Genomic DNA, 17,735 nt, shown 5'->3' with positions numbered 1-17,735 from the left:
TCCAGTTTAACTGGTTAAAGATCGCAAGGGAAACATTCCCTTGGTGGACACCTTTTTTTTTTTTTTTTTTTTTTTTTTTTTTTTACACTCCTGTAGGAACTTGTGACTACAGGACATTACCTGCTCTCTTCACCACACTTTTTTTCTTATATCTTTTCTCCACTGAATTTACTTTCCCCATCTCACCTTACTCTTATCCTGCCTACCTTCCCCCCTTTTGTAATCCCCCCCCCACAAACATGGCTGACATTAAAATAATTACCCTAAACGTAAGGGGCTTAACGTACCCGAAAAGAGGCAGATGCTACTCAATGACATGAGAAGTCTCAAAGCCGATATTATCCAACTACAAGAGACGCACTTTCGAGAAAAGACATTCCCAATCCTTAAAAATAGATATTTCCCGACGGTGTATCATGCCACCAACTCGGAGGCAACATCTAGGGGAGTATCCATTTTGATTTCCGCAAACCTCCCTTGGTCGCTAATTGACACGATAGCTGACCCCGGAGGTAGATTTTTATTTCTTAAAGGTATGCTTGGAGGCGTCAAGGTAACTATTGTGAACCTGTATGCCCCGAACAGCCAACAAGACATATTTATCAAAAAACAGTTGAATACCTTACGGAATTTTTCTGAGGGACAGCTAATCGTAGCAGGAGACCTTAATGTTCCTCTGATCCCTGAGATAGACACGTCCACGGGACGCTTCTCTACCACTCGAAATACACGTAAGGTCATCCAACTAGCTCTACATACATTACAGCTTATAGACGTCTGGCGCCTCCTTCACCCGGGCGAACGCGATTATACTTTTTACTCTCGACCCCATAATACATACTCGAGGATCGACTATTTTTTAATCCCTCATAATCAATAGCAGGCTGTTAAAAGCGCCTCCCTAGGATCAATTATGTGGTCAGACCACGCCCCGGCCATTTTGACGTACACATTGACCGAATATCACAGGACTCAAAGGAAGCCGTGGAGACTCAATGAGAGCCTCCTACAAGACTCCGAGGTAATAGCGGACGTGACCAAGGAAATAACGGAATATTTCCGAACCAATACCGACACAGATAGCAAGGCAGGTTTAATCTGGGAGGCACACAAACCAGTCATACGTGGAGTACTTATAAAACACGGTGCGAGACTCAAAAAACAAAGGAAAGCCCAATTGACCTCACTTCTCGACAAACTCCATACCCTGGAAACAAAACACAAGCAGACCCCAACCGGAACACTGGGAACAGAGTTGGACACAATACGCAGGCAAATCACTGACCTACTTACTTTTAAAGCCAAATCTTTCGCAAGAGAGTCTACGAGTCGGGTAACAAATGTGGTAGACTTTTAGCTCAATCCCTAAGATCTCAGAACATGGCGTCTTATATACCATCTATATGTTCCACGACGGACCAAAACATAGCCCTACCCCGACAAATATCACAAGAGTTCAAATCCTTTTACGAGAAGCTCTATAACTTGACTAAGACACCCCCAACTCCAGATAGTATAACAGACTACATAACCTCGTCCCGTATGCCCATCTTACCAAACGAGACACGCGAACTATTAGAAGATCCCATTACGCTCTCAGAACTACAATTAGCAATTAAAAATACTAAACTAGGAAAAGCACCCGGACCAGACTGACTTAAGCTCCAATATTATAAGATACTACTCCCATCATTAGGTGACCATCTAGTTAGATTATTAAACGACCTCACCAAAGGCAAGTCACTAAACACCACCACACTACAAGCCCATATAGCTGTCATACCTAAAGAAGGCAAAGACCCGTCCTGCTGCAGTAGTTACCGCCCTATATCCCTGCTTAACACCGATCTAAAACTATTTACCAAAATTATAGCTACAAGACTCCAAACACATCTACCCCACCTGGTCCATTTAGATCAAGTGGGCTTCATTCCAACGAGAGAAGCAAGGGACAACACTATCAAAGTCCTGAATTTGCTATACACGGCCAATCGCACTAAAACGCCTAGTGTCTTCATAGGCAATGACGCAGAAAAGGCCTTCGATAGGGTCAGTTGGGGCTTTATGTTTGCTACACTACGACATATTGGCCTGGGAGAGAACATGATGAAGTGGATATCAGCGACATACGAGACACCGTCGGCCAGGGTGAGGGCAAATGGAGTGATCTCAGATTCCTTCCCAATCACTAATGGGACACGACAGGGGTGCCCGCTGTCCCCCCTACTCTTTGCCCTTTCCCTGGAACCATTTCTATGTCATGTTCGATTGAACCCCAACATAAGAGGGGTGAAGATAGGCCAAACCCAACACAAAGTGTCAGCTTACGCGGACGACCTCATGTTTTCACTCACTAACCCCTCGATCTCCCTTCCAAACCTGCTAAGAGAATTCGCCACATACGGGGCACTCTCCAATTTGAAAATACATTTTGCCAAATCTGAAGCGATGGGTGTGGGGATACCAGAAAATCAACTTGAGCACCTACAGTCTAGTTTCAAATTTAAATGGACGACAAATGCCTTAAAGTACTTAGGTACACTTATCCCCCAGACGTTCACACGTATATACGACCTCAACTTCCCACCTTTACTGAAATCAATTAAAGCCCTACTAACTAAATGGCACACGGGCCTACATTCTTGGATAGGTCGCTGTAAGATCTTAAAAATGATGATACTTCCGAAATTTCTATACCTCATGCAGGCATTACCTACCCATATCCCTACATCCTATTTCAAACAGATACAGTCCACATTTACAAACTTCATTTGGGCCAAGAGAAGACCCCGAATCTCACACAAACTGCTAGTACTGCCTAAGCAGCACGGGGGTCTAGCAGTACCAGACGTACACATGTACTATAAGGCAATACACCTGGGGAGGCTGATAGATTGGCGTCGCCACCAGGAATCCAAGCTGTGGACACAAATCGAACAAACTCAATGTGAGATACATCTCAATAGGGCCCCTTGGTGTTATACATGCCTACCAACAGACATCAAACAACACCCATTGATAGGTAATACATCTAAGATTTGTGCCCAGATCATCTCTAAGTCACCTCTATCATCCTCCAACTCGCCTTTATACCCCATATTGGAAAACCCTCGATTTTTGCCGGGGGTGGAAGACGTGGTCTTTCGGAGGCTAGGCGAAACGGGCAGATTCCAGGCCTCCCACTTCAGTGTTGCGGGGAGGTGGTATACAATAGCGGAATTGTCTGATCCTGTGGGCCCGTTTCGCCTGGACTTCCTAAGAGCGCGACAGTTGGGTCATTTTCTTCATTCCCTGAAACCACCCGTCCATAATGAACAGTCTCTCACAACTTTAGAGGAACTATGTAACACGTCGGGAACCATAACTCATACACTTTCACTAACCTACAGCCTCCTAAACACACCACAAGAGGACTTTATCCCACCAGGAATTCTCAAATGTGAACGGGAGCTGAACTGTCACTTTAACACAACAAAACGCCAACATATCCTTAAATTTACACACAAATCCTCCATTTGCGCCAAGATTCAGGAGACCAATTATAAAATCATGACGAGATGGTATAGGACCCCAGCGCTACTCCATAAACTCTTCCCAGCGACGTCAGACCTCTGCTGGCTTTGCGGGGCAGACAGGGGAACGTTGAACCCCATTTTTTGGTCCTGCCCTGCATCATTTCTGGCAAACGATACAAAGAGTCGCTCAAAAATTTACTGAACGCACCATACCAGATGACCCAGCATTTTTTCTCTCAGGCGTCGAACATTCCCGAGAAAACATACAAAACATCTGTGATTAGACACTTGCTAGACGCAGCTAGAGCCTGCATACCACTTCTGTGGAAATCCACATCCCCACCGACAGTTATCTCATGGCTTAACAAGGTGGAAGAAATTAGGCACATGGAGGACCTCATCCTCACAGCGCAGAACAGACAAGAAACATTTTCTAAGATGTGGCAACCGTAGATAATTTTTATATATTCAGCGGAGAGCCTAGCACTGAGAGAACCAAATGGGACTCAGTAACGGGGGATCTGGTATTCTATTATTGTACCCCCCCAGTAGAGGAACAAAGACATAATAACACAGTATAAGCGATTAACGACATTACTCTCCTGACGTTTCATGTTTGTGGGATTCTACCCTACACCTCCTCCCTCCTCCCCCGCTCTCCCACAACACTTCTCTTTCCTTTTTCTAACTCTTGCTCACCTTTTTCTGCTTTCTAATTCCTTTCACACTATTAAACCTATTACTTTCCACAAGTTTCTGACGCTCCTTATAAAGGAGCTTTCTTTTCTAAGATATAAGAGAAAATGTAGGGATCAGACACACTCGGGCCATCGACACCACACCGTTTTTCTTTTATCTTTCTCTTGTCTTATATTTTTTTTTTTTAATTTTTATGAAACGGAGTCACAAGCAAACCCCCCTCAGGAATAAGTTCTTTCTAGTTCCATCACGTACTGGACTAGTAGTACTGTTAACAGGGAATTTATTGGGGATATATGATACAATCTGCAAACATATTATAGTGCTTGTGTGTACCATGCTGTAGCCTGCAGATGCAGATACTATACAAATTGTAAAGACATTATCTGTATTATTGAACGGTTGGTATAATGTACTATGTATTAACCTGTAACATGTCGACCCGAGGGGGTCTCCCTTGTTGAAAATAAATAATTTTGAAAAAAAAAAAAAAAAAAAAAAAAAAAGAATTACAGGCCTACAATATAAAACGCCAAATTTCTATGCAAAATAATTGTACCGATTTGAGACGCAAAAAATCTGAAATAATCATACCGCCAGGGAGGTTAAACAACAAACATGTTAGGCTTCATTCCGAGGCGGGACCGCTGCCACGGAGTCCGCCTCCATCTGCCAGCTCAGCAGGAGATCTCTCCGTTGATCTCCACTGAGAAGGCAGATGACAGGTCCCTCTCTGCTCACTGAGCGGGGAGGGGCTTGTCGAGCACCGCTAGTTGCTATGGAGAGATCGGACGAAAATGGACAGCATTTCGTTTTCATCAGATCTCACCCGATCCGATCCACCAGTGACGGATGTGAACGTAGGGCCATCCGTCTGATTTTAGCGGATCGGACCGGGTCGGATGTCAGCGGACATGTCACCGCTGGAATCCATCGCTCCATAGACTAACATGATAAAACTGATAGGCGGACCTGAACGGTCCGACAGTGTGAAAGGGGCCTTATACTTACATGCTCTGTGTGATGGCTTTGCACAGAGCAGCCCTGATTCTCCTTTTCTGGGGTCCCCCCACCAACGCTTCTGGCTCCTGCCTTCAGAGTGCCCCAATAGCAAGGTAAAAAAACTTCTGACTTTAGAACCACTCACTTCCTGCCCAGGTCTACATGTCCCACGAGGCATTGCTTCTTACACATTCACATTCATAAGTTCTCAGGCACTTACTGACATGTAAGGATGGTGTACTGAACTGTATGTGTGCTGCACTGTATTTCCTGATATGTAAACAAATAATGCATTCTGTTTGCTGGCTGATTATTCGATTATGAAAATAGTTAACAACTTTTTTCATAATCGATTAGTTGTTTCGGCCACACACACACACAATTTTTCTTTTTTATATACTTAAAGCGGAGTTCCACCCATTTTATATACTTGATGTTTATTGCATACCCATTGATCATGCTTTTACTAATGGAAATAGTTTGTTTTTTTTTTGGCATGTAAATACCTTTTATTTTAGGGTTTCACCCGCACTTCAGGCATGTCCCCGCCCAGACGATTACCTCGCTAGGAGATTCACAAGGACTCCTGGGATAGCACCGTCATGTATCCCAGGAGTCCTTGCGAATCGCCTACTGACAAAATCTTGCGCTATTTGCAGACAGGAAATGACACGAACATGTCCGATTGACAGGTTGCTATAGCAATGGGGCGGAAACTTCAGAGACACAGACATTGCTATGGCAACCTGTCAGGAAGACAGAGAGCCGTGCAGTGGCATTACTGCGCATGCGTGGGATTGGGAGATGCAGGCTGGGTAGCTAGCTGCACGGAAATCCCGAAAATTAAGACAGGAGGGCTTCAGATGCCCACAGCTAAAATGGAACCTGCCTGCTTCCGAGAACAGGAAGTAAGAAACTATTTTTAAAGAAAGTAAAATTGCAACACATATGACACATGAATGTTAATGTACATGTTTAGACAAATGCAGAGCAGTTTTAAAAAAACATTTTTAAAAAAGTGTTTGGGGGACTGGAACTCCGCTTTAATTCTGCAAAAAAATGGAGCTACCCTTTAACCACTTGCCGACTGCCCGCTGTCGTTATACATCAGCTGTTTGAAGTGGAATATCGTTATGGCAGCAGCTAGCTGCCATAATCCCGCTATCCACTTCTTCAGCGGGCGGTCAGCTTTCAGATAAAAGTGGTCTCAGGAGCAGATTCGCCGCAAGATCACTTTTATTGATGTTGGGAGAGGGCACCCTCCCGCCGCACTCCGGTGCCCTCCGCCGTTTACAACAAGAGCCGCCGGCGGAGGCGATCGGTCTTGTCCCCTCTGTGGTATGGAGCCGAGTGGAGGTAAGATGGCCTCCACCCGGCTCCATACCACTGTAGGGCGGAAGCGACATCAAAACGTCACTTCCACCCATAGCTCCTAAAAGGGACCTTTTTTTTTTACCATTTGCCCGCCGCACACACATATACGTCGGCAGAATGGCACAGGCAGGGGGCAAATGGGCGTACCTGTATGTCCCTTTGAATTTGCCGCCTATCGGGCGTGCCACGGGATCGTGCCCACGGGTCCCGCAAACTTGATGTTTTCCGGCGGCCTGCGATTGCGGCGAGGAGAGGCAGAACGGGGAGATGCCTATGTAACCAAGGCATTTCCCTGTTCTGCCTAGCAACATGACAGAGATCTACTGCTCCCTGTCATCAAGAGCAGTGATCTCTCATGTTGTAGTGAGTCCATCCCCCCACAATAAGAATCAGTCCCTAGGACACACTTAAGCCCTTGATCGACCCCTAGTGTTTAACCCCTTCCCTGCCAGTGTCATTTATACAGTAATCAGTGGCTATTTATAGCTCTGATCGCTGTATAAATGACAATGGTCCCAAAATAGTGTCAAAAGTGTCCACCATAATGTCGCAGTCCCAATAAAAATTGCAGATTGCCACCATTACTAGTAAAAAAAAATAATAATAATAATAAAAATGACATAAAACTATCCACTATTTTTTAGATGCTATAACTTTTGCGCAAACCAATCAATATTGCGATTTTTTTTTTTTACCAAAAATATGTAGAAGAATACATATCGGCCTAAACTGTGAAAGTAATTTGGTTTTTTATATATTTTTTGGGAATATTTATTGTAGCAAAGTGTAAAAAATATTGTTTTCAAAATTGTTGTTTTTTTTTGTTTACAGCGCAAAAAATAAAAACCACATAAGTGATCAAGTACCAGCAAAAGAAAGCTCTTTTTGTGGGGAAAAAAAAAGGACGTCAATTTTGTTTGGGCACGACCACGCAATTGTCAGCTAAAGCGACGCAGTACAGAATCGCAAAAAATGCTCTGTTCAGGAAGGGGGTAAATCCTTCCGGGGCTGAAGTGGTTAAACAACGCTTTTTTTTTTTTTCAATTTCATTTTAGGATGCTCTTACACTGGAGCGGACAGGTATTGACGGTAAAACGCTGCTATTTTTAGCAGGGCTTTACCGTCAATTTTGCAGAGGTTTTCGGCTGATAGCGGACTGCTGTTAACTCCCGCTAGCGGCTGAAAAAGGGTTCAAACGACCCACAAAGCGCTGCTGCAGCGGCGCTGCCCATTCATTTCAATGGGCAGGAGCGGTGGAGGAGTGGTGTATACACCGCTCCTTCACCACTCCAAGGATGCTGCTTGCAGGAGTTTTTTAACGTCCTGCCAGCACATCGCCTCAGTGTAAAAGTCCTCGGACTTTCACACCGAGACTGTAGCGGAGCTGTTTTTCAGGCGCTTTACATGCGCTATTTTTGCCCCAAAGCACCTGAAAAACACCTCAGTGTGAAAGGGGTCTACCTGTAAATATGAGATCTGCTGTCTTTTTGACCGCAGATCTCAGATTTAAGAGGTCCTGTCATACTTTTTTTTTCTATTACAAGGGATGTTTACATCTTTTTTAACCACTTAAGCCCCGGACCATTTGGCTGGCCAAAGACCAGAGCACTTTTTGCAATTCGGCATTGCGTCACTTTAACTGACAACTGCGCGGTCGTGCGACGTGGCTTCCAAACAAAATTGACATCCTTTTTTTTCCCACACATAGAGCTTTCTTTTGGTGTTATTTGATCACCTCTGCGGTTTTTAATTTTGAAAAAAAAAAAAAAACGCATTATTTTTTACTTTTTGCTATAATAAATATCCCCTAAAATATATTAAAAAAATTTTTTTTTTCCTCAGTTTAGGCAGATACGTATTCTTCTACATATTTTTGGTAAAAAAATAAATCGCAATAAGCGTTTATTGATTGGTTTGCGCAAAAGTTATAGCGTCTACAAAATAGGGGATAGTTTTGTGGCATTTTTATTGAATTTTTTTTTTTTTTTTTACTAGTAATGGCGGCGATCAGCGATTTTTATCATGACTGCGACATTATGGCAGACACGTCGGACAATTTTGGCGTGATTTTGAGACCATTCACATTTATACAGTGATCAGTGCATTTAAAAGTGCATTGACTACTGTGTAAATGTGACTGGCAGTGAAGGGGTTAATCACTAGGCGGCGCTGTAGGGGTTACGTGTGTCCTAGGGACCGATCCTAACTTTGGGAGGGAGGGACTGTGTGTAACACTACACTGATCACCGCTCCCGATTACAGGGAGCTGTGATCAGTGTCAGAGTCACTAGGCAGAACGGGGAGATGCTTGTTTACATCAGCATCTCCCCAATCTTCCTCACCGTGAGACGATCGCGGGTATCCCCGCGGAAATCGAGTCCACAGGACCCGCGATCACTGTCACGGAGCTACCGGCGGGCACGCGCCCGCAAGCAGCCTCTTAAAGGGCGACGTACAGTTACGTTAATCTGCCTGTACGTGCCCTTCTGCCGCAGTATATCTGCGTGAGGCGGTCGGGAAGCGGTTAAAGGACAGTGTAAAAATAAAAAGCAAAATAAATTTTAAAAAATTTAAAAATTTAGCGTGCCCCGTCCCGCCGAGCTCACGTGCAGAAGCGAACGCATACGTGAGTAGCGCCTGCATATGAAAACGGTGTTCAAACCACACATGTGAGGTATCACCACAATCTTTAGAGCGAGAGTAATAATTCTAGCCCTAGACCTCCTAAACATGCAACCTGTAGAATTTGTTAAACATCGCCTATGGAGGTTTTTAAGAGTAAAAGTTTGACGCCATTCCACTAGCGGGCGCAATTTTGAAGCCTGACATGCTGGGTATCAATTTACTCGGCGTAAAATCATCTTTCACAATATAAAAAAAAAAAAAATGGGCGAACTTTACTGTTATCCTATTTTTTTAATTTAATTTTTCAAAAAAAGTGTGCTTATAAGACCGCTTCTGTTTCTGGGTTCTAAGTAATTTTCTAGCCAAAAAAAAAAAAATATTTTAACTTGTAAACACCAAATCTCAAAATGAGGCTCTGTCCTTAAGTGGTTAAGCATACTCAAAAGTAAGCTTAACAGAAAAGTTTGCATACAGCACATGCAAAAAAAAAAAAAGCTGCAAGAAACTACTTATATTTCATGATCTGACATTTGCTAGAAATCTGACAACTGAAGCTTCCCTGATTGTTATTAGCAAGACAGGCCCTTTACTTTTTTTTGGAGCTGTACTCAATGTGTGATCAAAAGTAGGATTATTAATTCTTTACCAAAATTAAAACACATCTTTGTCATCCCACTAAAAAGCATAAGGCCAGATTCACATCTAGTGATTTGGGCTGCCATTTTGCGCACGCTTCCAAATCACACTGCAAAGCAGACACAGCATGTAAATTCAGGTGCCATTAATTTTCAGGGGCACCTAAACCAGTTTTGTTACGATTGTTGTGCAATGCAATCGCTGCAAAACTGCATTGCGTGAAGCTTGTCACCCATAAAGGAGCATAAGCTTAGCGTGAGGTGGTTTGCTGTGATTTATTGCATGACAAAGTAGTAAAATGAAAATGGCACCCGAACACGTGTGTTGCGTTTTGCTCACTTCAGTAGAGTTCATTCTTTTCACATATTATATTATATTATATATATTTTTTTTTTTTCTTTCGCTCTTCAACAAAGCACACAGAACACATAACAGCCTTCGTAACAGAAAGGACAGAAATATTAACATGTGTCATTATAGTAAGAACCAGAAGACACTAATCATCAAGAACAGAGTCATTGTTTCAGGCTGGGTTCACACTGATACGACAAATGCTCCGACATTGGGAGCTTATGTCGCATGACGTGTGAAAATCAATGTTTCCCTATGGGAGCCGTCTTAACTGGTACGACACAAGTCGGTCTGACTTTGAAAATGCTCCCTGCACTACTTTGGTCCGACTTTGATCCTACTTCAGCCCACTGACTATCATTGAAGTCGGATCAAAGTGGGATCGCCGTCTTGCATGATCCGACTTTGGCATGCGACTTGTGCTCTGATGATCTTGAGGAGGAACTCCACGCCAAATTTTAAATATAAAACCAGCGTGGGTTCCCCCTCCAAGAGCATGCCAGGCCCTTGGGTCTGGTATGGATTTTAAGGGGAACCCCCTACGCCGAAAAAACGGCCCTCAACGGTGTATACACCGCTCCTACAGCGCCCCTTCCCATTGAAGACAATGGGGCAGTGCCGCCAAACCGCTGCTGCAGCGGCGTTTTGTGGGTGGTTTTAACCCTTTTTCGGCTGCTAATGGGGGTTAAAACCATCCTGCTAGTGGGCGAATAGCGCCATTAAAACTACAGTAAAGCTGTGCTAGAAATAGCGCCGCTTTACAGCCGGCGCCCGCCCACCCCAGTGTGAAAGGGCTCTTATAGATGATTATTGCATCTGTGGGGCTCAGATTTCATTACGATCATTCCGCTCCAGACAGCCAGCTGGTTCTCAGACCCAGTACGCACAGGACAGGATCGTTATACCATATAAAATCAATATAAAATATACATAGTGCTCTCTGTATGGTTCAAAGCATTTTAATAAATTAAAAAATGCACTTACAAGCAAGGCACTAATAAATGACCTAGTGCCTAGTGTCAAAGCATTCAATGTTGCATCTCAGAGAGACAGTGAATAAAAGGTGGCTGCAGATGATGTGACAGAGTTCTCCCGTACATGTATTATCCCAGTGGGCGGGACTTCAGCGATTAAGGAGACTCGTACACCATCACCACCTAATCAGTTAGCACAAGTGAACCACCTTCTCTAGTTATCAGTTGCCATAGTGACCGGGATGTTAACCACTTCAGCCCCAAAAGATTTTTACCCCTGCCTGATCAGAGCACTTTTTACAATTTGGCACTGCGTCGCTTTAACTGTCAATTGCGCAGTTATTTAATGCTGTACCCAAACAAAATTTGCGTCCTTTTTTCCCCACAAATAGAGCTTTTGGTGGTATTTGATCCCCTCTGCGGTTTTTATTTTTTGCGCTATAAACAAAAAAATTGCGACAATTTAGAAAAAAATACTATATTTTTTACTTTTTGCTATAATAAATATCCCCAATTTAAAAAAAAAAAAAAAAACAAATTTATCAGTTTAGGCCAATATATTCTTCTACATATTTTTGGTTAAAAAAAAAAAAAAAAAAAAGCGCAATAAGCGTATACTGATTGGTTTGTGAAAAAGTTATACCATCTACAAACTATGGGAAAGATTTACGGCATTTTTTTTTTTTTTTTTCTCTGGTAAAGGCGGTGAGCTACAATTTTTAGCGGTACTGCGACATTGCGACGGACAGATTGGACACTTTTTTGGGACCATTGACAATTATACAACGATCAGTACTATAAAAATTCACAGATTACTGTGTTAATGTCACTGGCAGGGAAGGGATTAACTGTGTTCTCTCAGTGTGTTCTAACTGTGTGGGAAAGGGAGTGACTAGGAGAGGAGACATATCGTTTTTCCTACTTAGTAGGAATAAACAATATGTTTTCTCTTCCCTGATAGCACAGGGATTTGTGTGTTTACACACATACACAAATCCCTGTGCTGGCACTCGTGCATGATCACCACCGGCTACGCGCATCAGGTCCCACTCTGTGCAGCGGGCGCGCGCACCCTCTGGTGGCCGAAAAAGGGAAGGACAGGGGAGCAATTCTGCCGCAGTATATCTGCGGTAGGCGGTCGGGAACAGATGTCTATTGAAATCGCCCCCGAAGTCGCCAAAAGTAGTGCAGGAACTACTTTTGAAAATTGGTGCCGCACCAATCTGGACACTCCTATTGCCAGGAATAGGCTCCGATTTGACCTGTCAAGTCGCACCGATGTGAACAGGGGCTAAGGAGTAGATTTACTAAAACTGGAGTTTGTAAAAACTGGTGCAGCTGTGCATGGTAGCCAATCAGCTTCTAATTTCAGTTGGTTCAATTAAGCTTTGGCAAAAAACCCGGAAGCTGATTGGTTTCTATTAAGAGCTGCACCAGATTTTGCACTCTCCAGTTTTAGTAAATCTACCCCTGACACTTTGTGGGAACCAGTAACACAAACAGTGATCAGTACTAGAAATATGCAGTCATTTTACCGTCTGGGAAGGGGTTAGGGTGATCAAAGAGTTAAATGTGTGCCTAGCCAGTGTTTGTGTTTACTATGTGTGGTGCTTTCACTAAGGCTATGTTTCCACTATTGCGTCCCCAAAGTCGCGCGATTTTGCCGCGACTTTTTACCGCGATTTTGCCGCGACTTTTTACCGCGACTTGAAGCAATGCCTGTATCTATGGACCTCAAGTCGCATCAAAGTGGGACCAAAGTAGTGCAGGAACTACTTTGAAGTCGCTGCGACTTGAAGTCGCACAGATATGAACGGTACTCATTGGAAATCATGGGAAACAATTTGTCATGCGACTTTTCAGTCCCAAGTCGCATGAAAAGTCGCACTAGTGGAAACAGAGCCTTAGGGAAGTGATGGATTTTAAATGTGTGCAGTGTAGAAAATTATAGTCCAACTAATATTTTAATAAAAAGTCTGAGGCTGGGTTCACACTTTTACAAATTGGATGCGGGTTCAGATGTGGGGGGCAGACTCGCTTATATCTGGTGATAAGGGTGCCACAAATTCTTCTCTGTTCTTATAAATCTCCAACCTGCTGCTTCTATCAGCATCACCAGGCTCAAAAGAAAGAGAGAATTCTCATAGTGTAGTAAATTGTTTAAAATGTATTGGCACAATTAAAAGAACACTTACAGTGTAGGCCTATCTGTAAAAGTAGGGCTCTTCCGTGTTCACCACAGCTTGGCATGCGTTCCACGGACAGTGGAAGTGACGTTGTTGGCTAGGGAATCGGAAATTGCATCAACGTGTTGTGCCCCACCCACGGGGTGTCATCAAGGACATCCTTGTCCCTGGATGTATATAAGAACAGAGAAGAATTTGTGTCACCCCTATCACCAGATATAAGAGAGTCTGACCCCCAGACTGAAAAGCCGAGGGTCCATTTTTTCTGGTGAGTGAGGGTACAAGAGGGGTGTTTGCCACACTGCACAGCATGTTTACCTGGAGTACTTCAGAACTTTCATTATGTATTTTGGAGCACTAAGCACTTTATTGGAGGATGGCTGTTCATTGAATGGATCACAATTAAGACTTCTTGTTATATTAGTTGGACTATAATATTTTCTACACTGCACACATCATTTAACTAATGTATTTATTGTATGTGCTGTGAATATTGGGAATTAAGTTATAAGTAATTTCACTTAGTGAACAGCAGCTGCAGGAGATTGGTCACAATATTCTTTAGGACATAACGCTAGTGTATATATTTCACTAAGTGATGGATTCCCCACCCCCACAATGGAGCGCTGCCTTGTTTGCATAGGCAGAGCTCTGTTGTTTGTGTTTTCCAGACGATCGGCGGCCATCCATAGGCCAGCACCCGCAGATCGGCTTCTGCTGTGACACATCTTGGAAGTGGCGCACGCGCCCCCTACTTGGAACTGCCAAATCACGTACTAGGTACGTGATCTGGCACAGAAGAGCCCCTTTGCCACCATACATCCTCATGATGCAGTCGGTAAGTGGTTTAAAGTGGTTATATACCTTTATTTTTAACTTTTACCTACAGGTAAGCCTATAATAAGGCTTACCTGTAGGTAAAAAAGATATCTCCTAAACCTGTAAGGTTTAGGAGATATTCCCCTCGCAATGAGCCGCTGACTACAGCGGCGATGCGCACAGGGGATTCTCGGCTGACAGCCCGGCAAACTCCGGAGCTTGCCGGGCAGAAGTCTCCCGCGCGCATGCGCGGGAGTGACGACATTGTGGCTCCGGCCACTCACAGCGCCGGAGCCGCGATACCCGGAAGACACGCCGAGGGGAGATGTCAGCTTCCTCGGTGTGGACCAGGTGAGATGCCGGCGCCTCGTTCTAAGGTAAGTATCTCATAATGAGCTAGTATGCAGTACATACTAGCGCATTATGCCTTTTCCCTTGCAGGTGTAGAAAAAAAAAAAAAAGACAGCGGGTATACAACCACTTTAAGTGAAACGAAGGGTCCTTTCACACGGGACGGATCCATGATGATCCGCCCCTTGAACATCCGCTTGCTCAGCGGAGATCGCTCCATGGATCCCCGGCTGAGCAGGCAGATGACAGGTCTGTCTCTCCACACTGTGCAGCGACGGACCTGTCAGAGTGCCGCTCTCCCCTATGGGGGATTGGATAATGATGGACCATAGAGTCCGTCGTCACCCGATCCGATAACGGATGGAAAAGTAGGTTTTTACTCCGTTACACTTTTTCGGATCGGAGCGGGTCGGATGTCAGCGGACATGTCACCGCTGACATCCGATGCTCCATAGAGGTCTATGAAGGGTCCAGTCAGGTCCACCTAAAGAACTGACAGGCGGACCTGAACAGATCGTTCATGTGAAAGAGGCCTAAATCGTTCTATAACGTAGCTTCTGTTTGATCTGCAACTGCCATGGTACTGCACATGTGATCAGTTAGGACTCCAGCCATTTGATGGTTTGACAGTTTGGTTGGAAGCACAAGCGAATGTGACAACATTCCCAGCAACTAACTTTTTTTGAAACTGTCAAATTGATGGATAAGTAAACTGCCTTTTTTTTTTTTTCCTCCCCCTTTTTGTTTTAAAATAGAAGTACGGCCAAAGCTTATTAGCCATACTTCTCTTGTGGGTCAGAGGAGTGCACTTACTTTTGCTCTTCAGTGACCCAGACTCTTGCTATCAGCTGACTGGCAAAACCACTCCAGGCCCTGGAAGGATCCTGATTGACAGCTGGCTCCACCTTTTGGTGAATGGCTGAGAAGTGGAGAGGAGAGCGCTGACTGACAGTCACTGCTCTCCACTCTGTGTGAACTGAGAGATGTGACTGCTCTGTTCTCAGGCTTAGAGCCGACATTGGACAGATGCTGTATGGTGGAGGTGAGGATGTGTGTTTGGCCTTCTGTTAACCCCAGGCATTTTATGTAGTAGCAGTACACAATTACATTGGCCATCCCACTCCATCTCTCCTTACATCTGTCCCAAGAACCATACTCATACTATCCCTATCTGTGTATGGTCATCATGACCAACATCCTCTCCCCAGGCAGGCAGCCCCGCTGTGTACACTCCTTGTGTCCCGGAAAGGGATCTAACGGTGATCTACTTCTGTCAGCACATCCCGTCAGGAACAGGGTGTCCTAATGCCAGCACCGCGTCACAGCAATTTGCACTTATTTACCTTGTACACATCACCATAGGTGCCACTGCCAATCCTCTGAATGAGCTCGAAATCCTCCTGCGGATTCCTCCGTGACAAGTCGCAGCCTGTGCTCATGGTGACCAGCCGTCAACACCACCCTCAAGATCGCTGCCCCGGGCCGGGCCGCCGGGACCCCACTAACGAGCACACCAGGCCGGGCCTTCCCAGCTCTCTCTCACACTCCTAAACGTAGATACGTACGAAATCCAGGAGAATACAAGCCCAGTGGATCCCACAACATGGCTCCTGAGCCAGGCCTGTGCGCATGCGCAATGCGGGACAGAAGCCTGTGCCAGGGGTGGGGAGAGGAGGTAGAGCGGAGTAGGCCGGGTGTGCTGAACGTTTGCGAGACGGTGGATGTTGGCTTGTGAAGAGCACGGGAACACTATGGCAACTCCTGATAATGAACCTGTTCAGGCTGAGCGTGGTATAGTCATTAGAAGCTGAGTACCACAGACAATGAGGGGGGACAAAGTGCTTTGATCTGTATACTAATTTCGTTTATAATTCTAAGAACCAGAAGATATTGCCCACCATGGAAGTTGAGATGGATGAAGCTTGCATAGGCAGGGCTGGTGCAAGGATTTTTCACACCCTAGGGCCTAGGCGAAACCTCATTTTGCCCCCCCCCCCGGCTCCACCCCCTTCCCATTGCCCATGTAAATCCCACCTTTTTATTGAAGCGCCCATCAAATGCAGCCTCACCAGCGCCTATTAAATGCAGCCTCACCAGCGCCCATCAAATGCAGCCTACCAGTGCCCATCAATGAAAGTCCCCTGCCACCGCTGCGCCTCTAACACTATGTGAGAACGTAGTGGTGGCTGCCTGCTGATGCTGAGACTTAGTGGCTTGCTGCAGAGAGAAGAGAGTAGGAACACCAGTGGCCAGGCGCCCTAGGCAGCAGGGCGCCCTAGGCGGCTGCCTAGTTTGCCTAGTGGTAGCACCAGCCCTGTGCATAGGGGCTCATGCACACAGGCAATTTGGCGTGTACAGTACAGCAGAAGACATGCAGCTAATAACACAGCTCATCTGAAGAGTGATTAGTGGATTACTTTTTAAAGACGATTCACAGGCAGTGAGGACGCAAAGTGATGATTCCTCAGTGCCTGTTTTATAACCCCATGTTTGCCACACTTCCCGTTCGCCTGAATGGTTCACATTAATGCTGGGTTCACACTGGTGCGAACAGACATTGCATGTGATTCGCATTGCTGTGCAGATCACATGCGATGTGAATTCACATCACATTCCGACCAAAATGGTACAAGACCCTTTTTTTTGGTGCCGCACTGGAATCAGATCGCATGGGTGTTCACACCCATGCACTCTGATTCCTGTACCATTTCATGGTTCGCACTGCGATCAGATCTGGGGATGTCATTGACTTTACATTGACACTCGCAGCGGTTTGCAGAGGGCAGTGTGAACAATCTGTGAGCGACATGCAATGCAGGTTCCCGCATTGCACAAGTGTGAACCCAGCCTGAATGGGCTTGCCGAAAGCAACATGTTGGGTAGTTTTTGCCACAGAAGCATTATGACTGTGTTCACTGCCATTTGCAGCTTAACAAACACACACTCCCTTGGCGCTGCCACTCTGCCATGTTTTCCGGGCTCTGCTTGCCCATCTGTAGGACCGTCGTTGCGGGTGCCAGTGGCTGGAAGGGAAGTGGAAGAGTCTGCTCTCCTTCCTTTCTTGCTGTGACCTGGAAAGCGATGTCCTTGTCCCCGACTTGCTTAACTGGGAAGCAATATTTTGTAATGCGATCTGCATTGCAAAACATTCAGTGGAGGCCAAAAGAGACACACAGGGTCCTTTAGACCCTGCGTGTCTCATT

At 45.1% G+C, this 17,735-nt stretch overlaps 1 protein-coding gene across 1 annotated transcript in view; it reads right to left on the bottom strand.

Moving 5' to 3' along the window:
* The window catches only part of MAP4K3 (mitogen-activated protein kinase kinase kinase kinase 3), a 1,235,976-nt gene extending 1,219,803 nt beyond the window's left edge, over nucleotides 1–16,173 (bottom strand). The window contains exon 1 of the mRNA XM_073628950.1: nucleotides 15,876–16,173. Within this exon, the coding sequence (XP_073485051.1) occupies nucleotides 15,876–15,971 (96 nt within the window). The 5' untranslated portion in view covers nucleotides 15,972–16,173. The remainder of the gene's footprint in view (nucleotides 1–15,875) is intronic.
* Between the last annotated feature and the right edge of the window lie 1,562 nt (nucleotides 16,174–17,735).

Source organism: Aquarana catesbeiana, linkage group LG04 (assembly GCF_042186555.1).
Source record: "Aquarana catesbeiana isolate 2022-GZ linkage group LG04, ASM4218655v1, whole genome shotgun sequence".
In the NCBI taxonomy this organism is placed as follows: Eukaryota; Metazoa; Chordata; class Amphibia; order Anura; family Ranidae; genus Aquarana; species Aquarana catesbeiana.
The sequence above is the reverse complement of the archived record's forward strand: the minus strand, read 5'-3'. Positions and strand labels throughout refer to the sequence as shown.